The sequence below is a fragment of the Mytilus galloprovincialis genome, chromosome 11 (assembly GCF_965363235.1).
Source record: "Mytilus galloprovincialis chromosome 11, xbMytGall1.hap1.1, whole genome shotgun sequence".
In the NCBI taxonomy this organism is placed as follows: domain Eukaryota; kingdom Metazoa; phylum Mollusca; class Bivalvia; order Mytilida; family Mytilidae; genus Mytilus; species Mytilus galloprovincialis.
Window position 1 is genome coordinate 62,385,066 of NC_134848.1, and position 26,820 is coordinate 62,411,885.

Below are 26,820 nucleotides of genomic sequence, written 5' to 3' on the forward strand. Positions count from 1 at the left end.
TGTGTTTAACATCATATTCATTTCATGAATGTCTTTCAATTTTTATATCATCAGTCCATCTCATCGTCCTACGACTAGATCGTTCCCTGTAAAAAGACGAAAAAAAAAATTCATTTTTGAGATACAGTTGGTTGTACCCAATATTTAATATTTGCAATTATATTGGAATAAAATTTTAACAAACAAAAAATTGTGGAAGAATAAAATTCCATGATAAAACATAATCGTTGTTTAATTTTACTTGAAAGAGGGGATGGTATACACAGAACAGCAGCCAGTATTTACATTTACATAAATTCATATTGATAAATAGGCTCAGGCAGTTGGTTTCGATTAATTGATAATTTTAAATTGATAAGGGTAAATAATTTTAAATTTGTATGTTTGGGGATTATTTTCTTTCTTTATAAAGGTATCTCAAAACGTGCCGCTGATATGGGTCACTCTTTTACATGCCAAATATATCAATATGGTTTTAATTTCAAGGAGGACATATAACACTGCGTAGAAATATATATGTCAATGGGTCGTGCATAGTCATCTTATGGTAAGTAGTCAGTCAAAAAACTAAGCACTTATTTTTTTATATAGTTATTGTGAATAATTCATGTCGTTTACATTTTATTAAGATGTTAGTTGTAAGGTTGATAGCTGGGAAATATATATGAATGAGGGGGAGGTTCCTATGCAAGATAATTATGTATAATTGGTAGGGATGATATAATAATTCAAAACAGGAATTGTGTGCAATTGCTTTTAAATAAAAACCAGACGTCCCTACTTAAAAAAACAACATAAAATATGAAACCAAAATTAACGTTGATTTGATATTGCGAAATGTTAAACTTGTATTTATCAGGATCACTAAGACCGTAAATTGTGAATTGATTTTGATTTTTGGTTTTTTAACGCCACTTTTAAGCACCGCATTTAGGCTATTTTGTAGAGGTCAGTTTTTTATTGGTGAAGGAAGCCGGAGTGCCCGGAGAAAACCACCGACCTTCGATAGGAAAACTGACAATCCTAGTCTATTAATATTGGTGTCGAGTGCACCCGCACGAGCGGGGTTCGAACTCACAACCTCAGTGGTGACTGACTAGTGATTACAGTAGTTACTACTTGGACCACTCGGCCACCGAGGCCCCTCTGTAAATTGTGAGGACCAATGCTGTATAAGATACTCTTTAAGTAAAGGGAGCTAACTGACCAACACTGGAGTAAAAACAGCCATACTGATTTATTTTTAACTTTTCTTGCGGGAATTAGAGCCTTTGTTTCTAAATAATTTCTTAACGTAATTAGTTACCAAAGGTACCAGGCTTACAATTTAATACGCCAGACGCACGTTTCGTCTTCATAAGACTCATGAGTGACGCTCAGATAAAAAAAAGGTTAGAAAGCTAAACAAGTACAAAATTAAAGAGCATTTATGACCCAAAATTCCAAAAAATTGTGCCAAATACGGCTAAGGGGACGACCATTTGATATTCTGGGGGGGCCAGGAGGATTTGTTTTTGATCGGTTATTTATTTTCGTAAACTAAGAGGACAGATTATTCATTTTCTGCACTATTGAAACAAGATTTTTCATTTTCATTAAAGCAAGGGACTGATTATTCATTTTCACAACTATATTTATGATATTCGAAAACATACAATTTTTAAATGATTTGTTTATTATAACTAATACATGTATAGTAAAGTCATTATGTACCATTTAATCAGAATTAATCATAATCCTCTGCAGAAAGGAATCTCTTTATATTCCCAACTGCATATACATGCATTGCATACATACATATTATTAAAGTTTGGTTGTAACTAGCCTCTTTTAAAAGGATTGGCAAACAGATTTCGCCGAGCGGAGCGAGGCAAAAATTTTTTTGAAGGGTTTTGGAGCCACTGCAGGCCCAAGAAGCTATAGAACAAATGATGCAAAATCATGCTTTCTGGGTGTTCCGAAGACCCTTTTATAATCTGAAAATGCAAGTTTTGTTTTAATAATTTTTTGACAATATTTTGGTCTCAAAGCACAATGTATAAATTCAGTGTAAGACTTAAGTTTCTAAGGACAACATCAAAAGACCAATGTGCATGATAAAGCAAAAATGTAATTCACATAGTTAAGTCTGTGGCTGCTGTTTTTTTAAACTCATGATCAAGTTCATAACAAAATTACTAGATTACAAAAGGAATGCAACACTAACAGAATACAGAAGGGCAATCAATGAACAAAAGACAAATAAATAAGAAACATTGATCCCAAAAAATCAGGGCTACGTCTGAGGGAAAACAGAACTTGCTTCTTGCAAGGCACTCGCTGTGAACACAATTTGATATGGAGACAATCATTTGGTTTTGAAATTTCCTACACGAGGCATTTGCCTCAATGTAGTTACGGCCCTGTAATAGAATAAAAGTGAGGTAAGGTTTCTGAGACAATATATACCTCAAGATAAATGAAACCAATTTTCAGACATTTCAAGTATATTTAAATAATATTTATACTTTTATTATTAAAAAAATTGGGAAGAGTTTCCCGATTTTTTTGGGGAAAAAGATGAATTTATGAAGAATCTGGTGCCATCTCATACTTTCGATTAGACCTGCTGAGTTATTTATTTTCAAGACATTGCAAGTCAGGTAATTTATTTTCAAACTACCACAGAACAAACCATTTATTTTTGTGATTATCAAGGCCAAGTTATCTATTTTCAAAATCCTCCTGCCCCCCCCCCCCCCCCCCCCCCCAGAATATCAAATGGTCGTCCCCTAATCCCGCCGCATTTTTGCTCTTGTCCCAAGTCAGGAGCCTCTGGCCTTTGTTAGTCTTGTATGAATTTTAATTTTAGTTTCTTGTGTATAATTCGGAGTTTAGTATGACGTCCACTATCACTGAACTAATATATATATATGTTTGTTTAGGGGCCAGCTAAAGGACGCCTCCGGGTGCGGGAGTTTCTCGCTGCATTGAAGACATATTGGTGACCTTCTACTGTTGTCTGTTCTATAGTCGGTTTGTTGTCTCTTTGACACATTCCCTATTTCCTTTCTCAATTTTAAGGTTATAATATCTTGGGATAAGAAAATAAGTTATCCACTTACTATTAGACATTAATATATTTGCATGAGCCGATACTGTTCCATAAGGATTTGTAGCTGTACATTTAAGTATTCCAGAATCACGGATGTGAGTAAGCTGAATTCTCCCGCCATCTGAGCTGGTCACGTGAGACGGCATGGTGTGGCTATCACGGCTACTAGTATGCAGATACTTGAAAAAGAAAATATTTTGTTTGTGAAAACAAGTATAATCCTAAAAATACTGAACTCCGAGGAAAATTCAAAACGGAAAGTACCTATAAATCAAATGGCATATCAAAAGCTAAAACACATCAAACGATTCGAAAACAATTGTCATATTCCTGACTTTGTTTATGTGATACATATTTGTTTTTCGTTCATTTTTTCCTATAAAAAAATAAGGCCGTTAGTTTTCTCGTTTGAATTGTTTTACATTGTCATATCGGGGCCCTTTATAGCTGACTATGCAGTATGGGCTATGCTCATTGTTGAAGGCCGTACGGTGACCTACAGTTGTTAATGTCTGTGTCATTTTGGTCTCTTGTGGACAGTTGTCTCATTGGCAATCATACCACATCTTCTTTTTTATATTTGGTACAGACATTTTCTTAGGTACATTTATTAAAATGATTGCACCCAAAGAGCTTTTTTTGGTGACCTTCACCGAAAACGCTTATACTTAAAAAAAAATTAAGCTAGGTATGGTCAATATGTATAAATGTTAGAAGCTGTATTACCGAAAAAAGACACACGGAAAGAATAGAAGACAGAGAAAAATTAAATTAGGATGAGAAAGTTGTCATTTAAGTTTATAAATAATTTCTTTATTTATCAACAAATTCTGATTTATCAAAATTATTTTAAAAATAATGACAGTACTGAAGCACTGTCTACTCAGGTGATAATACCTCAGGTGATAATACCTCAGGTGATAATACCTGAAAATTAGTTTTGGGATTTTAACCGATCTATAAACATGACAAATACACGCACATAAACAAGTGCAAAATAAATTCCTTATCGTTTGATATAAATATATCTCTTCAATGAATACTGATAAAAATATTTTTGTTAATTAATAATATCAAAATGTATATATATATATTGTAGTATATAGATATATATAAGTAAAAAAATCATTGATTATATCAATGCACACGTACCGATAGTCTGGGAACCTGACACTATATATCAATGTCGTAAGCCGACTTCCGGTTCGAATATATATATAATTTGCGGGAAAATATGAATGGTTACTCGTATCCAAACTTTTACAAAAAAAAACAACAGAAAAAGTGTCCGCCATGCACTTGCATTGCACTATTATAAGAAGAATATAAGAATAGAATAATATACAAATGGATAGAAATCATATATACACGTAACTGTTATTTTAATATAATATATAACAACAAATCAGTGTATATTGATTTGTATCACTACAACATAATAATTAGTACGGGAAAGTTGAATTTCCTGTCATTTATTCGTCATCCAAACACGAAGTTGTCTCAGATTTTTCTCCCTCTGTACATTAATGAGGGGCGTAATAGTGATAGTGCACTGAAGAACGCGAAATAAAGTTGCCATTTCACAATGAACGAACAATTAAAAATGTCTTGCACGTTGATCTTTTTACCGACTTCTTGAAACACTGTGAATAACCAACCTTTTTCACGGCTGCACGTGAAAAAAAATTGGTAAAACACTTTGCCTGAAAATAACCGATTACCACACTCATTAATCTCAGTTTCAGGTAAAGAGATATGTGAATTTTTTTTTCCGCGACAAGTGCTTTTGACCATCCACAAGAACTTGTGGTCATCCGATGTTCAGTATTTCAGTACTTTGTTTTTACTTACTGGGGTTTAAGACCAGGCAATGGTTGGTTGGGGATTTCCAGTAGCCTTCCTTACATACATAGGTTTACTTACTGAGGTGTAAGACCAGGTAATGGTCGGCTGCGGATTTCTAGTAGCCGTCCTTACATACATAGGTTTACTTACTGAGGTGTAAGACCAGGTAATGGTTGGTTGAGGATTTCTAGTAGCCGTCCTTACATACATAGGTTTACTTACTGAGGTGTAAGACCAGGTAATGGTTGGTTGAAGATGTCCAGTAGCCGTCCTTACATACATAGTTTGTTTTACTTACTGAGGTGTAAGACCAGGTAATGGTCGGCTGCGGATTTCTAGTAGCCGTCCTTACATGCATAGTTTGTTTACATACTTAGGTGTAAGACCAGGTAATGGTCGGTTGAGGATTTCTAGTAGCCGTCCTTACATACATAGTTTGTTTACTTACTGAGGTGTAAGACCAGGTAATGGTCGGCTGCGGATTTCTAGTAGCCGTCCTTACATACATAGTTTGTTTACTTACTGATGTTTAAGACCAGGTAATGGTTGGCTGGGAATTTCCAGGAGCCGTCCTTACATACATAGTTTTACTTACTGAGGTGTAAGACCAGGTAATGGTTGGCTGATGATTTGAAGTAGCCGTCCTTGCATACATAGTATGTTTACTTACTGAGGTGTAAGACCAGGTCATGGCTGGCTGAGGATTTCTAGTAGCCGTCCTTACATACATAGTTTGTTTACTGACTGAGGTGTAAGACCAGGTAATGGTTGGCTGGGAATTTCTATCAGCCGTCCGTACATACATAGTTTGTTTACTTACTGAGGTGTAAGACCAGGTAATGGTCGGCTGAGTATTTCTAGTAGCCGTCCTTACATACATATTTTAACTTACTGAGGTGTAAGACCACATTATGGTTGGCTGGGAGTTTCCAGGAGCCGTCCTTACATACATAGTTTTACTTACCGAGGCGTAAGACCAGGTTATGGTCGGCTAAAGATTTAAAGTAGCCGTCCTTGTATACATAGTATGTTTACTTACTGAGGTGTTAGACCAGGTCATGGCTGGCTGAGGATTTCTAGTAGCCATCCTTACATACATAGTTTGTTTACTTACTGAGGTGTAAGACCAGGTAATGGTCGGCTGAGGATTTCTAGTAGCCGTCCTTACATACATATTTTTACTTACTGAGGTGTAAGACCGGGTAATGGTCGGCTGAAGATTTAAAGTAGCCGTCCTTGTATACATAGTTTGTTTACTTACTGAGGTGTAAGACCAGGTCATGGCTGGCTGAGGATTTCTAGTAGCCATCCTTACATACATAGTTTGTTTACTTACTGAGGTGTAAGACCAGGTAATGGTCTGCTGAGGATTTCTAGTAGCCGTCCTTACATACATAGTTTACTTACTGAGGTGTAAGACCAGGTAATGGTTGGTTGGGGAATTCCAGTAGAATTCCTTACATACATAGTTTGTTTACTTACTGATGTTTAAGACCAGGTAATGCTTGGCTTAGGATTTCTAGTAGTCGTTCTAACATACATAGTTTGTTTACCTACTGAGGTGTAAGACTAGGTAATGGTTGACTGAGGATTTCCAGTAGCCGTCCTTGTATACATAGTTTGTTTACTTACTAAGGTGGAAGACCAGGTAAGGGTTGGCTGAGGATTTGTAGTAGCCGTCCTTACATGCATAGTTTGTTTACTTACTGAGGTGCAAGACCAGGTAATGGTCTGCTGAGGATTTCTAGTAGCCGTCCTTACATACATAGTTTTACCTACTGAGGTGTAAGACCAGGTAATGGTTGGCTGGGAATTTCCAGTAGCCGTCCTTACATACATAGTTTTACTTACTGAGGTGTTAGACCAGGTAATTGTTGGTTTGGGATTTCCAGTAGACTTCCTTAAATACATAGTTTGTTTACTTACTGAGGTGTAAGACCAGCTAATGGTTGGCTGAGGATTTCTAGGAGCCGTCCTTACATACATAGTTTGTTTACTTACTGAGGTGTAAGACCAGGTAATGGTTGGCTGAGGATTTCCAGTAGCTTCACACAGGAAGCTTTGTATTTCTCCTGAATGTTTAACTGCAGATGAAGGTGGAACAGTGATCTGTGGTGCATCTAAAGGTTAGCAATAAGATACTGTATTACATATGTTTTGTTCAGGCTACTGTCTAATAATTACATTGCATATATATTTTTTTAGGATACGTTGTTTTGATTGGCTAACAGCAACCTTGCGTCCTTCTGAAATTAACATTCGTTACACCTCAATAAAATTAAAAAAGGAAGAATTCAATTCTTAAATGCATAACAATTAATAAATTAATGAGAAATCCTGTTACAATATATCTCTTGATATTATTGAACCAGATTAACCTATTCATCAGTTTGATTTCTTCATCCCAAACTATTTTTCTTTCACTAATAAAAAGCAGATGTGACATCATTGCCAATGAGAAATCTTACCCAAAACAAATTACGCAGGAATTAACAATTATAGGTCACCGTACGTCCTTTAATAATGGAGAACGCCTATTCCGCATAATCAGTTAACTTAATTTTTAATTAATAGAGCTTAACATATTTGCAGTGTAAAAAGGGTCCTTCATTTATTTAATCCTTTGATATTTGAGACCATTTCTTTCTGTTCTTTATATTTGAGGTTCTATATCATCTATTATTTATATTTCAGCATCCCACTATTTTCTAGCCTTTATTTTATTTGTCCATTTTATTAACCTCTTTATTTGTTTTGCCCATTATTGTCACATCTGTAAACCCCACCCAGATTCCCATGAAAAAGTTAGGAACCCTCACCTCCTGTTACAGATACCACTGTGTTTGCTTGGGTTTGTCCAGCATCATTAATGGCAATACACAAATACAACGCATTATCATCAAAAGTGGCGTTTGAAATCTGAAGAGTTTTTTGATGAATTGTTTTCTGTAAACATGGTAAATTTGTTATAAAACAATTAAAATTACATTAGACTGCTAGTACTCTCATATCTATAATGAGTGTTTTATTTGTTGTAGTAATGTGGGGTGGATAAATACCCGGCCACGTCCGTGCTATGGTTTTGTTTGATACTTTTTTGCTTCGAATCGATCAGATGACATAATTATTTTTCAAATGATTTTCAAAGTTCTTTCTTATATATTGTATTGTTGCATCACTGTACTTGATTATGGTAAGGTTGAGTGCTGCCAACATGTTTAAAATCGTTATGTGCTTGTCCCAAGTCAAGAGCCTGTAGTTAAGGGATTAACCTTGGTTCATGTCTGTCATGTTTGTCAATCATACCAAATCTTCTTATTTTTATTCAAGCATTAAATATTAAACTGTTATGTTCATTTGTTTAGTCCTATAATACATGTATTCACTTGTTCTCATCTATATTCTGTATTTTTACTCTACATTTAACTTGTACAATGTTGTATTACGATATTTTGTTTTGTCGCAAAAAGTAAAGAAATAGAAAAACATAAAATTAAAAAATCATTGTGATCAATTTGAAAGAAACTCTATTATGAAAAAAACTGTTTTATGGTAAAAAGTTTAAAAGACATACTTTAACAGAAATAAACCAGGCACTCAACCCTCATCTCATACGCAGATGTTATTAAGGAATATTTTTGGTGTGAATATATAATGTATTAAGTTTAGGGAGTACACTTTATAGAAAGATGCACAGACTGATAATTTCTTTTGGGAATATTAATGAAACACATGCAGGGTTTATTCACGACAGCTTTGGAAATCATTTTTTGCGCTGTTTTAGAGAGTTAAGTGAGACCAGAACATATACATGTAAACATATATTTTACATACGTGATGTGCGTGCCACGTTATTTGTGGCTCCGGATATCCGGTTGCATTGCAGTTCAATGTAACAGATGATCCATATCTAACTTCGACTATTTGTGTTGAACTGATCACTGGAGGTATATGTGGACGCAATGTAGTTGGTTTTACTACAAATCAGTAATGTCATGTTGATGAGAGATGCTTAATCTAAACGTCAATGAGTTATTGATAAATTTGCAATAAATAAACATGTAAGGGGTTAATGTTTCAATAAAAATGCAAGGTTGTCTGATGCCACCAAAACGACAGTCAAAAAATAAAGGCAGAAGGGATCCGTTTACGCACAAATGTCTTAACAGCATGTTTTTAAGTGGTAGTTTTTACAATAATATTTAACATGTTAAATTCAAATACATGTACTTGTATATTTAATGAGCATGGATATGTATAGCAACGAAAAGTTAATTGTACCTTTCAAAAGTTATTTGTGGTTGTAATTTGTAATAATTCTCTAATCTTACTGAAACCTGACAGGAATTTAATTTTACTGGCATCACAACTCGTGCCAAGGTCTGTTTTGTTTACTTTGTTAATGTAATATTTATAACGTCTCTTTCGACGACATATCTTTAAGTTGACGCATGTAAAATGACAATTTACCAGAAGAGTAAGAATTCAAACCGATCCTTCAAATAATTTGTGTGAAACCATATGTATCTTCCCAGATTAGAGATTAAAAACGTTATTTAGGCAAAGCTTCGGCGACAAAGCTGTACTTAACAATATTGGGGAGATGTCGGTACGCACATACAAGAGATATTCTAATGCAATTATTTTGTATCAATGGTTCTGATTGGATGACAGTTAGCGTAAAATTCTCTATCTCCTTGTCTGTAACTAAGGAAGCCGATATTTTGAATTGCTGAATGTATTGACATGTAATGTCTACAATAATTAGCCAAAAAAACTCACATATTAGAATAGAGATAACTGTATTGTATTTGAAGCTTTTCGAACGTCCATCGGTGTGACTAGACAACTTTGTTCAGTTCCTTCATTGGCGTCAAAAAGGGTCAAATAATTAACAAGTCAGTAGCAATCCTGGTGAAAGGGGTAGAAAAATGTTTTTGTAACTTTACATTTCACTGAGGTATAGTGTAGATATGGTAAAGTTTTTACCTGTATGGTTTACTATGACGTGAACAAATTTGATATCAGTTCCAGCAGGATTCGTTGCCTTGCAGAAATAAGTGTTACTATCGTATACACCAGCGTTATGAATTATTAGATACGGACCATGAATTTGGACATTGGATGGAAACTTGTGCTACAACGAAACGTAAATTATATATAAAAAAAGAAGATGTGGTATGATTGCCAATGAGACAACTCTCCACAAGATATCAAATGACCCAGAAATAAACAACTATTGGTCACTGTCTTCTTTTTCAAAGTTGAGCCTTTTAGTTTTAGTTCATTTTTATTATTATTACGAAATTTAAAAGGGATACAAACTTTAATAACAGCATAGATAAGTAGGAATGACAAACAATATTACATTGCTTGAAATGAATTACCCTGATTTCACAGTGAAATCAAAATCGATTATAACTCACTGACGTCGTACAATAATAGTATTTGTCAAGACGTGAATAATGTCGTATCAAAGCATTCCTTAATTAAATAAACTCATCATAGATACCAGGACTAAATTTGTATATACGTCAGACGCGCGTTTCGTCTACCAAAAAAAAAGTTAAAAAAGCAAAATAAAGTACAAAGTTGAAGAGCATTGAGATCCAAAATTCCTAAGTGTTGCCAAATACAGCTAAGGTAATCTATGCCTGAAGTTGAAAAGCCTTATTATTTCAAAAAATTCAAAATTTTGTGTTCATTAACGTGTTGTTAGGTCACTCGTTGAATGTTGTTTTTTTCTATTAGAATAGTTCGATTATTTATTCTGTAATTAATATTAGATAAGTGCCCATTGTTACACAATCACAATAATAAATTTACGTTAATAGAGTTTACAGTACATACATCGAAAGTGTCCCAGGTTACAGTAGGCGTGGGAAAGCCTTGTACTTGACAGGCTACAACTGATGATGACTTTCCTTCTGGTATGACTAACTTCTGTTGGAGGGTGATCAGGGGTGGAATCATAAAGACTGTTGTTGTTGCAAGAGTGGTCGCAGAAGCTGTTGTAGTTTCTGTAAGCATACATAAAATAGAATCAATACCAATAGACACATTGTGGAATATGCCGGAGTACCTGAGATCATCCCCAGTTTTTGCTTCGGTTCGTGTTGCTTAATCTTGAGATTTCTGTGTTGTTTCTTTTGTACTATTATGTGTCTGTTTTTTGTTTGTTTTTTTTTTTCATTTTTAGCCATGGGGTTGTCAGTTTATTTTTGATTTATGAGTTTGACTGTTTCTCTGGTATCTTTTGCCCCTCTTTAATCTTTCTCTATCTTCCCATGAAATCATCCTTGAAACATCCCACCGTTGCTTGCAAAGTGCTAGCGAAAACGGTACTTATTATCGTGAAAAGACATTTTGGTATTATGTAGTTTGACACCAATATTTTGTAGGGATGCAAAAGAAGTAGTTCGAGTTCAGAACTTTACAATAATAAGTAGTGAAGCAATTGTGCTTGTATTGGAACTTTTGATTCTAATATGACGTTTTTCTTATGTTTCGAGTATACACCCGTGGTATAATTCAAATATATTCATAGGTCAGCTAATAGAAAACTTCATGACTTATTTTACCTGTTTCCCCACATCAGAATGATTTACTTTCATTTCAAATGGTGTAAACGACGTCACTGAACGATTACGTAATAATGAAATGATTATACGGGAAAATGTATTTGTTTTACAACGGATTGGCTCGTTATGCTGATGTTTGACCCCTAGCTTTTACTCATGTACCCATACTTTACACAAAGGGTTAACCCGTGGTAAAGTCACGATAAATTCAAGCCCCAGTCAATTATTCCTTAAACAGAAGAGAAATGGGGTGCATTAATCATGTGTTAATGGTAAACTGACAAAAAATACCAATACCAAACTCCGAAGAAATTCAAAATGGAAAGTAAAAACATCAAGCGATTAAAATAACTGTCGAATTACTTTTGTTTTGATTTCTTTTGTATTTTCCTTGATTTTGTTGTTCTTTAATACAATTAACGGTACCAATTTTTCTGCACCAGATGCGCATTTCGACAAAACATGTCTCTTCAGTGATGCTCGTGACCAAAATATGTAAAATCCAAAGCTTATATAAAAGATGTAGAGCTATAATCCAAAAGTTCCAAAAAGTATAGCCAAATCCGTGAAAGGAATCAGAGTTTTGCATGAGGGAGATACATTCCTTAATTTATAATAGTTTTGAACATTGTGTAACAGCAAATTTAATAACACAAAAACTCCATATATTCATGCCAGTACCGGAGTATTGGCTACTGGGCTACTTAGCATTACACATTTCCAAGGATTTAACCCATTTAGAAGTACAAGTTACAGTATAAGATTAAACCAAACTATAAAGGTCATTTGAAAAGGGTTTTACTCATCAGATAGACACAAAGGCATTTACAAACGATAGTGTTTCCAAGCCTATTAGTATGAGATAATTAAGGTAGTGGGTATTGTTTTATGTGGTTTTAAAGATATTTAATTAGCATGTTTAATCTGAGTCCGTGTACATAAACAGTATAAATATTGCTTTGTTCGACATCCAAAAACACATCAGCATCTAGATTGCAGTCAGTCATTCAATTTCAACGAATTGTTCGTAATCGCTTGTTAAAATTTTGAATATGATTCTAACCTCCATTAATAAAAAAAGAGTCTTATTTTTAACATTAGGCGCAAGTACTTGCCGTCAACAGTATGCTCGTTCGAAAAATTAAAATTGAGAATTGAAATGGGGAATGTGCCATAGAGACAACAACCTGACCATAGAACAGACAACAGCAGAAGGTCACCAACAGGTCTTCAATGCAACGAGAAATTCCCGCACCCGGAGGAGTCCTTCAGCTGGCCCCTAAACAAATATATACTATTTCAGTGATAATGAACGCCATACTAAACTCCAAATTGTACACAAGAAACTTAAAGTTAAAATAATACAAGACTAACAAAGGCCAGAGGCTCCTGACTTGGGACAGGCGCAAAAATACGACGGGGTTAAACATGTTTGTGAGATCTCAACCCTCCCCTATACCTGTAGCCAATGCAGAAAAGTAAACGCATAGTAATATATTTATTTTCCAAAATTGTCATATATTTTGTATATATAGATTGTCGTATGTTTCATTGCAAAATATTTTTTCTTTATTATATTTGACATGAACCAAACAACAGAATATAATGGTATTATGAGGCTCATTAAATGATACACACTGAAATGAAAAAAAAAATGGTAGACATAAACGAACGATTTCTTTAGTGCATCATATACGTTGTACTTTGAGTTTGATCTGTTCATGATGATACATTGTCACATCAACAGCTATAATGTGTACTCTTCAACTTCATACTTTACTTGGCCTTTTAAAACATTTTTGATTTGAGCGTCACTGATGAGTCTTTAGTAGACAAAAAGCGCTTCTGACGTAAATATAAAATTTAAATACTGGTATCTATGATGAGTTTATTTACAACCACTTGGTCGATGCCACTGCTGGTGGATATTTATTTCCCCGAGAGTATCACAAGCCCAGTAGTCAACACTTCTGTGTTGACTAGAGTTATCATTGATATGTTTATAAATATAAATTAACCGTTAACAAATCTTTGAATTTTTAAAATACTAAGGCTGTTCTACCTCAGGAATAGATTACCGTAGCTTTATTTGGCAAAACATTTAGGAATTTTTGGTCCTCAATTCGAATTCTCTGCAACTTCTCCTTTATTTGGCTTTTTAAACATTTATTGATTCGATCGTCAGTGATGAGTCTTTAGTAGACGAAACGCGCGCCTGGCGTAAATATAAAATTGTAATCCTTGTATCTATGATGAGTTTTTTAAAATGATTCCACTGGTTTTAACATAACATTAACTTATAATCATTATAATGTTCTCACCTGGAGGAATATACTGAATGATATACTCGGTTGACGTCGACCCAAAGTAATTATGAGCCGTACATGTGTATTTTCCCGCCATTTTGCTATTCATTTTATAAATTTGCAAGTTGTGTCCGATAGTACGCATATGTCCCGCGAGCTGTAACGAAATCAGGAATGTGTGTATATCTAACAAAATATCTAGTTTGTTTCTATCGAACACAATATCTAAAGGGATACAAATGTTTAATCTATTCAATTAACGGTATTTGACTAAATACATTATAATTGAAACATGTTTTGCATCTCATAGTATTATAATTGTACTCCTGTCTAATAAGTATACCGTTAATTTGATTGACTATTGTTGCCAAGAAATAAGCTACACACCAAAGTGTACTAATTATAAGTTTATGTCATGTCACTAAAATATTTCCGAATGACATTTTGATTCGGACAAATGTATTAGAATATCTTTAGTGCCACTTTGACAGAAAACAACGAATATCTTTTAATAAGGATTAAATTATCTACTATACCGAATGCAATTAAGCATAAAATTTTACCTGCCATGAGCAGGACGCCCGATGCCACGAAAATACAATCTGTTAATACACATCGTTTTCAATTTAATGGAATTTTATGCGACTGACAAACAAGTGCATGGTTCAGCTTGCTATCAAACCAGGTTTAATTCATCATCAATAAAGACAATGCCTGTTGCAAGTTAGAAATATGACAGTTCTTGCCCATTCGTTTTATGAGTTTGATCTTTTGATTTTGCCATTTAATTATGGACGTTCCGTTTTTAATTTTCTTCGGAGTTAAGTATTTTTGTGATTATACTTTTTAATAATATACCGTTTTATTAGTTTAGACATTAATATTAGAGCAATATACAATTACGTGTGTAATATGATAATAACCCGTGCATAATGCCACGTAACTACAGGTGTAGGGAATCCTTGGGGTGAACATATTAGTGCGTGATCTTCTCCTTCGTGCAGGGATATCACCTGTCTTGCATGAGCGAAATGTGGTTTATCTGAAAAGCAAGAAAGAAAAAGACACTAGTAAGTCAGTATAGTCGTATTTAGCTTAAAGTCAGAAATTGATCACGAAGAAAGGTTCAGATATAAATAATGAGAGGAAATTATTTTTATTATGGCGGCTAGTTTTTAAAAGGAATTTTTACATGCACTATTGATGTTTTTTTGTTGAGTTAGCATGTTAGTTCAAAATTGAATTATATTGTGCCAAGCAGCTGATATTTAACATGAAAATATGCATTTTTGTGCCTGTCCCAAGTCAGGAGCCTCTAGCCTTTGTTAGTATTGTATTATTTTTAATTTTGGTTTCTTGTGTACAATTAGACGTTAAGTACGGCGTTCATTATCACTGAACTAGTATATATATTTGTTTAGGGGCCCGCTGGGGAACGCCTCCGGGTGCGGGAGTTTTTCGCTTCATTGATTGTCTGCGCTATGGTCGGGTTGTTGTCGCTTTATCACATTCCCAATTTCCGTTCTCAATTTTATACAACCAAATAAAAACAATTTTAAGTTCCATAAATCGAGTTGTTTCCGAATAGAATATAATGATTTAATATAAATTGAATAACAATCTTTGTAAACTCAATTGAAAACAATGAAGACGTATGTTGTACTATCTATCTTTTTTCATTTTTCTTCCAAAATCCCAAAGCATCCAATAGGAGTATTGATACATTTCCCGGTTTTTTTTCATATCTGCTATATCTGTTGGTAATAGTATCGATATTAAATTGTGATACCGTTATATCATTTTGAAATCGATTTTTTAGTCTGATATCGATTTTTTTAATCTGATATCGATTTCTCGCTTTGACATCGATATTTCACTTTGAAACCGTTATTTGTTTTTGTGCATCTGGGTAGTAATTATATCATTTGAATGCAAAGATTTGATTTGTGAATCAAGAGAAAGAAAAATGCCATTCTGCATATATTAAATATACTCTTAACTTACTTAAAACACCATCGTGGCTGTAATGGATTATTCTTAATAAACTCGAATATGTTTATACTAGTATATATTTACCACCGGTTACAGTTATTGCTATATTTGTTGTTGTAACAGCTTTTAGGTGTATGTATCCTGTGCAAATAATGTACATATCACTCTGTGGTGTTATAAAGACATGTGGCGTCGGCGAATTAGTTGTGGGTATTGCTATTTTATGACCCTGAAACATGTAAATCATTAAAAAAAACTTACTCTAAAAAACAGAATATAACATTAATTCAATGTTTAAATACATATGATTTTGTTTCTTGTTTTCTTTTCCCATATACATTTAAAACAAATATATTTTTTTAAGTAATTTAATTTGAAATTTCTCTAACCAGTTGGATGCGAGTTGATATAATTACATGGTGAAAGTTATTAGACTATTTACCGGGTTTGTTATAACATGAGGAACACGACGGGTGCCATATGTTGAGCAGGATCTGCTTACCCTGCCGGAGCACCTAAGATTACCCCACTTTTTTGTTTGAGTTCGTGTTGCTCAGTCCGTAGTATTCTTTGATGTGTTTTGAGCATTGTTAAATTGAAAAATCCGGTATCCAAAAGTGAAAATATAAATCAGAAGAGTAAAAGTTAAACAAAAAAAATATGCGAACAATATTGATATGTTATGAAACTCCATTTTGAAATATTTGATTTAACAATAATGATATAGAAAGGCATATGAAGGCTGACTTAAACTTGTACCTATATCAAGGGGGTAGACCTTGGTACAGGGAGATAACTCTTTAAATCAGTTAAGCGTTTGTAAAAGTCAAGTTCATCAATGTATTTTAAGCATTTATTTGAAACAGATTGAAAATAATCTATGTAACCTAGAAGCTTAGAATATACCTTTGAAAATGGTTGACACAAACGTACTGATGATTTTAGAGTTATTTCCCTTAACCTAGGTCTTCCTCCTTAAGAAATGCTTACATGTAGTGAACCAATTTGCATCTGTACTTGCACTAGGTCCACATTATGTCCATAACAGAATATTTTCAACCGTGTTCCCCATCTTGTTGTTATACTGGAATGGTCAGTTGATATATAGGGACGTTGTGTTGGTTTAATTGTGGTCGTTGTAGGTAACATTGTGGTTGTTGGAGCTACATTAAAAAAGTTTAATTTACGTCATATCTAGATATCAATATTAACGCGTTACGTCTACAAAATACCCATCAGCGACGCCAAAATAAAAAAAAAAGTACGAATAAACTCTTTTAAGATACAAGGATTACAGTTATGTACGACAGAAGGGTGATTCGTTAAAAATAACTCACCAGCGACGCTCAAGTAAAAACACTTTAAAGGGACCAATAAGTTGGAAGACCATTGTAACTACAATTTCCAAAGTTGAAGAGTCCTAAGAACACACAATTCCAATTTTGTTCATACTGTATTAAATTTTTCTTTTTCTGCTATTTCTGGTATTGTATTGATGTTGAAATGTTATCACAGTAAATGAAGTGTAAAAAGCAACACGTTTTCTTACAATAAATCAAATTCAAAACATACAAATATGTTTTGTTAAATTGTTATTGAATCATAAGCTTACGACAGATACGGCCTTGTTCTAATAGTACAATTTTGGAATTAAGATAAGTTCAAACGCTTTTGTCATAATTAAGCATATTTAAATACGATTCCCGATTATTGATCTTCAAAAGTGTATGAATCAATGACCTATCTGTTCAAAACTTAACGTAGTGTTTGGGACTGTCTTTTTGTTAATAAATATTCTAACATGACGTCCTCAAACGCTTTGAGTACACACCCGTGCTAGAATATGAATATATTGCCAAGGCTGGTCCGATCGTACTCCCACGTCATATGCTTTTATATGAATGAGGTAACCGACGTCATAGAACGATGACGTAAGAATATAAGCAATTTACGGGAAAATACCCGCTTATGGAACCGAAAATCATCGCAACAAGGAAACGTTAACAAACGATGCTAAAATGTGGTAAAAGTCATTTTTTTTATACATATAAGACATATAAGTAAAATTATCATTTAAATTCATCCAAAACTATCCGAATACGTCATTGTAACTAGCTTAATGTCAATAATTCCGTTTGCTCCGTTCTTTTACGTCAATTTAATAGTGCGTTTATTTTTGGGAACGACTATCGCTCAGGGTAAAATATTTGTCATATTCAAGCCCCCATAAATTATTTTTTAAATAAACAATGCACGTTGATGCTCATGTAGATACTTGTTATGAACAGACACTGCTGTCCCATGTCCGGATCCTGTAATTTAGTTTTGCTGTATCATAGAAAATAAGAATGGAAATGGGGAATGTGTCAAAAAGACGAAAACCCAATCATTTGCCAATAAAAGAGCTCAAAACATCCGACGGTCACTAATGTGTCTTCAGCACAAGGCGAAATATGCACTAGAATGCGTGCTTCATCTGGCCTCTTAACAAAATAACATTTGTTTTTATATAAACAAGAAGATGTGGTATGATTGTCAATACGACAACTCACCACAAGAGACCAAATTACACAGAAATAAACAACTATAGTCACCGTACGGCTTTAAACAGTGAGCAAAGCCCATCACGCATATTCAGCTATAAAAGGCCCGACATGACAGGTGTAAAACAATTCAGACGAGAAAACGTTTTAAGTTCATTTTTTTATGTTAATGTTATCCCATTATTTTTCTCGTTTGAAATGTTATACTTTTGTCATTTCGAAGACTTTTTTTAACTCACTATGCGGTATAGGATTTTGTCCATTGTTTAAGTCCGTACAGTGAAATGTAATGGTTAACAGTCATGTCATTTGGTGTCTTGTGGCGAGTTGTTAAATTTGCAATCATACCATTTCTAATTTTCATAACTATCATAACTCGCAGACTCACCCGCTGAACATAGTTGATTGTTACATTTATTTGAATCACAGCAATCCATACAGAATGTAACGCTTAATCCAGAACTGCCCATGATAGCATTACATTGCTGAAAATAGAAACAAATTGTGTCAGTACAAAAATACTTTTTTCCATTTTATAAATCAAATTTCGTCGGTTTAATGCTAGTCCCTCCTTAAATAAAATACAAAATCATGAGATTTAATGCAGAATAAAATCGTTATCAAATCACAAATATCGTCTTACTATTTCTTATGGTATTTTCAACAATGACTAACTTCTCAGGCGAATATATATACACTGTAGCACTATCTGGCCTTTGAATTTCCTTTCCCTAAATTTTTTGTCTTCAAAGAGGTCTTTACGAATTTATCATCTGGTTCTTACCTACTACCTTAACATGCTTAAATCGTTTGGCGGATAAATAAAGGCAACAATAGTCCACCGCTGTTTAAATTCATAAATCGATTAAACAAATTTAATTCGGGCAACAAATATAATTAAACCAAAGGAAACGCATGAGCTTTTAGAGTTTTGGAGAAAAAAATCTATCATGAAACCCGCTATTCATACTGTATCCCTGTTTAAGTTATCTAACTACAGTATATCAAATAACATTTGTTGTCGTTCGTTGCTGTAAATGATATTTATATTTCCGTTTATTAGTTTTGATAAAAAGTAGTCCGTTATTTGTCTCGTTTGAATCATTTGATATTTGTCATTTCGGGTTCGGGGTCTTTAATTGCTTACTTTGCTGTATGTTTAGGCTCATTATTGAAGACCGAACGATGATAAATAGTTGTTGACCTGCATGTCATTAGGTCTCTAGTGAAGATTTGTCTCATTTGCAATTATACCACATCTTTTTATTTCTAAATTTAGTCTCACTGACATGAATTACGTTTTACATATCATGATGACACAGGATATCTTTTTAATGTCTCTTTTACCCTGGGAATATATATCTGCATGTGAAAAGAAAAAAAAAGAATCTAAAACGGACTTTAAAGTAGTTTTAATTTGTCATCTAATGAAGCTTTGTTGTGCAGATTTCAAATATGTAATACGATATGGCAAGGTTTTTTTTATATAAAAAGTAAAATAACAAACAAACTCAACTCTAAGGAAAACTCAAAACGGTAAGTATCTTATATCAAATGGCAAAAGTTCAAACATATCAAACGAATGGATAACAATTGTCATATTTCTGACTTGATATATAGGTATAGGAAGATGTGGTGTGAGCTAATTGGCGACTCTCTATCCAATTTCAATTTATAAAAGTAAACCATTATAGGTCAATGTACGGCCTTCAACACGGAGCCTTGGCTCACACCGAAAAACAAGCTATAAAGGGTCCCAAAATTACTTATGTAAAACCATTCAACCGGGAAAATATGCATTTTCTTATGTAGAAAAAGATGTATTTTACCTCGTTTTATTACTAGCTAAACCTCTCACTTATGGTGAAACAAATCTGGTCTCATAGCTAGATAAACCTCTCAATTGTAAAAGCTGTTGATTGATAAAAGTTACTATCAGCTTTCGAATTATATATGCAATTCAAGAAGCTTAATCGTACATCTTTCATTGTGTGATGAATATTTGAAATGTTTAAAGCTCGAATTGTACATATTTTCCTCTTTGAGTAACAGCTTATTTAGTCATACCTCTTTCCTTGTATAATGGATATTTCAAATGTATAAATCATTAATTGTACGTATTTACCCTCTTTGAATGACAGCTGAGTTTGAATCTTCTTTCACCACCCATATTTATTTCTTGTGTCATACACATCTGTTTGAATAAAAAATCATATAACCTTCTTTGTGATGAGTTTGTTATAATCATCTTATATGATCATTTATACTGAACTTGGCTTTCTGATTTGTGTGGTTTTGTCTATTTCAAGAGTTTATTCTTTTTGTTTTAAATGTTCTATCAAATGTTCTGTTTTATTATAATTGTCAACATCGTTGATGATATACTTTCTATTGGTTCATTTGAATGCCGTGGATAAGTCGTATATTACAATATGCGTAGTCTATTCTTATGTAAATGATGAGTTTCAAGTTTGGTCGATGCCAGTGCTACTGAAAATATTGGTTTTCAGTGTACAATTGGTCGAGTAGTTGGAACTACTATGTGGGAATTTTATGTAATGGACGTGAAATCTTTTACATTAAGTATTCCTAAAAACTACAAGAACACATATAAACACTGGAGTTTTATATTCCGAACGCGAATATTGCCTTGTCTCATACGGTTTGAAAATTTTCTGCTTGTGATTCTCTATAACATTATTATTTATTTGGCCTACTTACATTTTTTATTTCATATTTCGGTGATGAATTTCCTTTAACTAAGTCAAGCAACTTCCGTACCTAATGCTAGTACTAGTCCTTTATGAGTTTTTATTAAATCTTAAAGTTCCTTTTTACAGTGTCTAACGATTTCCCCCAAAATTGTCGTCTATTCTACATTGCAATTTATTTGATGTTCAAAATCTTAATAGATGTTTAGGAAATGTCATGTAGTTAGGTCTGGTGGAATTCAGACTGACATCATCGACACTATACGTTAATGAGGTAGTGTTTATGGACATCACAGATATAGAATACACCTATGGAGTTCACTTGTTTCATCTTCTATATTATTTAGTAAATCTTACAGTATTCACACTACACATGGTTGAAGAAGTATGTATGGACATCAAAGTAATAGAATATACATTGAAGGTATACATATTGTTCATTTCCTATATTTTAAAGTAAAATTTTACATTCTAGACAAAACATGTTGTTCAAGTAGTATGTATATACCTCAAAGTTAAAGAAAACACCTAGGGGGTGTAAGTGTTTCATCTCCTTTTTCATTGTGGATTTATTATTATTCGCTGGATTTCCATTTTCGAGGATTTTGTGGGTACAGGGGAACCGCAAATTTGATGTTCAACGAATTACACATTATATGAAGGAATGTATGCAAACTTAGTCAAAAACATAAAATTTGATATCCAAGAATATGCAAGTTTTCCAAAAAATGGTACCCACGTAAACACATGAATAAATAGTAGTTAGGAAAACTTACATCATCTTCACTACACGTTGTTGAGGTGGAACAGTCTGATGGATGAATTACATCCTCGCAATGTAAACATTCCAAAGCTGGCAAATATTATATTTTAGAATATAGACAACACATATAGTATAAAGTTAATTGAAACTGTACGGTACCATTTCATTTCACCAGATGCGCAAGTCGACTGATAATGTTTTTTGAATGACACATGAATGATGCTCGATGATAAGTTTATAAGTTATAATCAAAATAATATTGATATAAATAAACTCATCATAGATACCAGGACTAAATTTAATATATACGCCAGACGCGCGGTTCGTCTACAAAAAACTCATCAGTGACGCTCGACTCCAAAAAAGTTAAAATGGCCAAATTAAGTACGAAGCTGAAGAGCATTGAGGACCAAAATTCCTAAAAGTTTTGCCAAATACAGCTAAGGTAATCTATGCCTGAGGTAGAAAAGCCTTAGTGTTTCAATAAATTCAATATTTTTTAAACAGTAAATTTATAAATATAACCAAAATAGAGTCCGAAATCTATACTAAAGTCTTTAATATCAAACTGTAACATTTTTAACCAATAGAGAGTCCGAAATCTATACTAAAGTCTTTACTATCAAACTGTAACATTTTTTTTAGTAAAAATTGAAACGTTCTAACAATTACTGGCAAACAGTTAATTAAGCTAAACAGCTTTTAAAACAAATACTTGAAAGAACTGATTTCATTTTAAATTAAAACTAAATCACAATTTTTATGTTGAGCTACTTCGTGATATTCAGATTTTATAAATTAAAAGTTTGTGTGTCGAAGAAAGTAAACAAATTCATTTTACACCCTCATTGGTTGTGTAAAATCAACTTCCTCGGCAGAAATATACTTAATTTGTTTTTATAGGCTTGGGCAGTCTCTTGATGTGTGTTTTTTTTTTATCTGATTGCACTAGTATTCAAAACTTTATTTATTTCATTGCTTTTGATGTCAATTCGTTAATGTATCGTCTAATTGATTTCAATGTTAGTCCATATTTACAAAGTTATTCCAGAGTCTTGAACTCATAATAATTTTGTGTTTGGTATGTCGTTCTTCAAAGGAACAGTTGATGTGACTGATTGAAGGAAGTATCGGATATAAATATGCAAATCCCTTGAGCGATTTTTTTTTTTGTATCTTGAACTGTTTAGAAAAAATAATGAAATTGATTATCTTTTTTATATAACATAGTGGGTTGATGTGATGACTATTCAAATAGTCTCAACAGACTTTTGACTGCATTGTTATTTTTCCCGACCCGTTATTTGTTTTTAGCGGCGTGCCCTTGTAAACTCCTATTAATGAAGGCCTGTTGCAGGTTTGATTGCCTTAATAAAACATGCATGTAAAAAAAACTTTAATGTTATTTGATATATTTTTTTTTGATACACGTCCGTAAAGGAAAAATTGAGGGATTTGACATTACATTTTGTCATCGGTTTATCAATCAAGATTTTTATAATGACCTTCATATGCCATTTTTCGTCATTTAAAATGCTTAGTTCAGATATCGCCAATAGTTTTTGGTGGAAAACACGTTATCCAATCTTTGGGTTTTCTATATTTCGTTTTACATACTCTTGTGTGTTTTTCTTTTTCTTTTTCGTGTTTTTTAAGCCATGGTGTTGTTTGTTTATTTTCGACTTATGAGTTTGAAAGTTCACACGTTATTCTTCGCTTTTTTATGTATATCGTTCACACACAGTCTATTTACTTAATATGATCAGCTCATGATCAACTTACACATTACTTACAGTTTGCTGGTAGTAAACATGATAAAAACACGGTTAGTATCAGCCAGACTAAAACAGACGATTCAAAAAATTAAAACTTTGTAGATGCTTCATATTGTAATCATGTGTGTTCGGTTTCCATACATCAACACGTTAAAACCATTATGATACAAACTAATCAGTTTCAAAACTTTTATCACAGTGATGATACAAATATATATTAATAAAAACTACAAAAATATTTTCCTTTGCTTTGTTTTTGTTACTGTTTTTTTTTTAATACCAAAATGTAAGTAACCCCTAAGGAAGAGTTCACTTTGCAACAATAAAGTTATATATTAACAAAGACTACAAAAATATTTTGCTTTGTTTTTTTTTATACTGTTTTTTTTAATATCAAAATGTAAGTATCTCCTAAGGAAGAGTTCACTTTGCAACAATAAAGTTATATATTAACAAAGACTACAAAAATATTTTCCTTTACTTTGTTTTTTTTTTTTTTTATACTGTTTTTTTTTTTAATATCAAAATGTAAGTATCTCCTAAGGAAGAGTTCACTTTGCAACAATAAAGTTATATATTAACAAAGACTACAAAAATATGTTCCTTTTCTTTGTTTTTTTTTTTTATACTGTTTTTTTTTTAATATCAAAATGTAAGTATCTTCTAAGGAAGAGTTCTCTTTGCAACAGAAACTTTATATGATCAAATGCTTCATCATTAATTTAATACTATAATAAAATTTGATATGGGCATATCTTTTATGAATTGAGGCCAGTATATTCAATCGTCTTACAAAATTACCAAAATCATAATCATTTTGCTTCTCACGTCGTAATGTACTTGGGCTAATTCATTGCATTATTTCATGTAACAACGAGAAGTCCACGTGAACTCAAACCATTTCGTTTATCTTTAAACGTGGACCGAAGATCTTATTATTTATATCAGCTACATAATAAATTAGAAATGCTATAGTGTAAACAAAGATACTTAGTCTATTAGATAAATGGTTAACGTTAAGATACATCAGCAACATAGTTATATAAATATCCAGTCACTTAAATCTATAACAAATATTGAATGGGTTCGTATTTGAGATTGACAATTTATATAAATTCGGATCTGTTTTGATACAGTTAAGTTAAAAATGTGATTTGGACATATACATTTAAAGGATAAACTATGGGCATAAAATTAAAGAAATTTATATATACCAATAATGCATCTACTTAATGTAAGTTTTCAAACTGAGATCAATAAACGGTTTGATTTCTTACCTAGCATGTTTATTTCGTTATCTATAATACAGGTTAAAAGTGTGTATCCTTCTATTTCAGAAGGACATGAATTTGTTATCAATTCAACAGATCGAAGATTATAGTTCACACTTTGATAGAAATATTACTATCATTATTATTAGTATCAAAGTTTGTACCAAGAAACAATTGCTGACCAATGTTGATTTTTTTTCTGAACCTGTCTGTACTCTGTATGACTGAAGCGATGTATTGTGTAAACTCATTTCGAGTTGTCTATAGAGACATTTCATTAACATTTAGTTTTTGTTCTGCTAAAGTTTTATATTTTATTTTATTAAAAGTCATATTCCCGACTACAGGGATTTTCAAATGTAGAAAATGGTGGATTGAACCTGGTTTTCATAGGTAAAATTGTCAAAAAGGGTGCATCAGTCATCCCCGTGTCACATTCTCAATTAAAAAAAAACAAAAAAGTAAAATATGTTTTATCTAATCAAAATTTATCCAATATTTCACATTTGAGGAAAGAAACATAAAATTAGGTCATTAGAAGAAGACCAAACGTATGTAACATTGCCATAGATTGGAGATTATCGGGATACCTTATGTAGTTATGTAAGCATTAAACAAATATGTCACTTGCAGTCAATTTGAGTTCGTCTAAATTATCTATAAAAGCAGAACAAAGACAAAATCTCAGCAAGGAAAGATATTACAATATAAATTACAATTGGTATAAATGCATTCTCCAGGACCCTATTCTATTAAATTCATAAAGTTTATTGACATTTATTACAGTTTTTGTTACATGTATTATAGCAAAAATACATGGAAGATAAGAATAATCCAAAACTAAATATAAAAGATAACATTCCTGTCAAAAACCAAACACCCACAAAAGACGAAAAGGTACCAACAATAACATTCACACAGAGTTTCAGCTTGCCTGTTTGGACTCCTATCCTAACCTGATAACTTTTAATTTAAAATAATGAAAATTTCTACTTTTTTCTTTCTGAAACTTAATATGATTTAGTAGTTATGTATAATGTATCGTTATAAGGATACCCCTATTTATAACATTTAAAGAATTTAAAAATAAGGAATAATGATCACTAGGTTTAACATAACATTTTCACTGACGTAAGTTCAATGGTTTAACATTTGTGGGAGGAGTTGTCAAGTCATAATAAATATGTTTATAACAGCAGCTTGTAATTGATCAAACAAAAAATATAATACATAAATTTAATATATATTTTACTTCGAATGCCATGTTGGTAACTTTATCACAAAGTAACTATCAATTTATTGCAAGTTGTCATAGCACTGACAACGAAACATACATTTATATCTCCTCAAAGTTTAATATATAATTACAGTTTTTTTTCAATGTGTTTGATTAAGAAGGCAACACTGATGTTAAACAATTTAATTGTATCATACATGTAATTATTGACAATTTATTTACAAAAATAATTCTGAATTCTCATGTCATTTAATCAAATTGAATATTACACAGAAAAAAATAACCTTGTTTATAGATAACATTATTTTAGAGTTTAACGAGTTCTAACTTACGGAAATTGTCAGTCTAAAAAACAACGTCTAATATGAACCAATTAACCTTAACGGCTGCATTTATATATCTGATACTTTCTACCTGTAGTTGTGATATCGAGATTGGAAGTTTAAGTGGAAACCGTTATCGAGAATCACATGTCACCAAATCCTACAACATCATGGGATTTAGAATATGCGGTCGTCGCTGTCTACATCAGAAATCATGCACTGGTATCAATTACAATTATGCATTGTTATCTTGTGAGTTATTAGCTGAAACACCAGAAGACACAAATTTAAGAGTTCCAGACAGTTTATACTCAGCAATTGACTCATTGTCTCTGGTATGCTGATTTACTACAATATTACACAGGCAAAAGTTGCTTAC

The 26,820-nt window shown here is 32.7% G+C and overlaps 1 protein-coding gene across 1 annotated transcript; it reads right to left on the reverse strand.

Annotated features, from left to right (window-relative positions):
• On the reverse strand, window positions 1-24,954 carry LOC143052574 (neuroglian-like). The gene is made up of 16 exons (XM_076225634.1): window positions 24,888-24,954; window positions 23,629-23,676; window positions 21,849-21,925; window positions 20,487-20,555; window positions 18,750-18,846; window positions 16,809-16,981; window positions 15,903-16,047; window positions 14,750-14,868; window positions 13,842-13,983; window positions 10,790-10,959; window positions 9,929-10,076; window positions 8,774-8,916; window positions 7,759-7,885; window positions 6,941-7,059; window positions 3,105-3,273; window positions 1-86 (listed from the first exon to the last, which is right to left on the reverse strand). Exons 1-16 carry the CDS (start codon window positions 24,892-24,894, stop codon window positions 61-63), a joined length of 1,779 nt encoding a protein of 592 aa, XP_076081749.1. The 5' UTR covers window positions 24,895-24,954; the 3' UTR covers window positions 1-60.
• Between the last annotated feature and the right edge of the window lie 1,866 nt (window positions 24,955-26,820).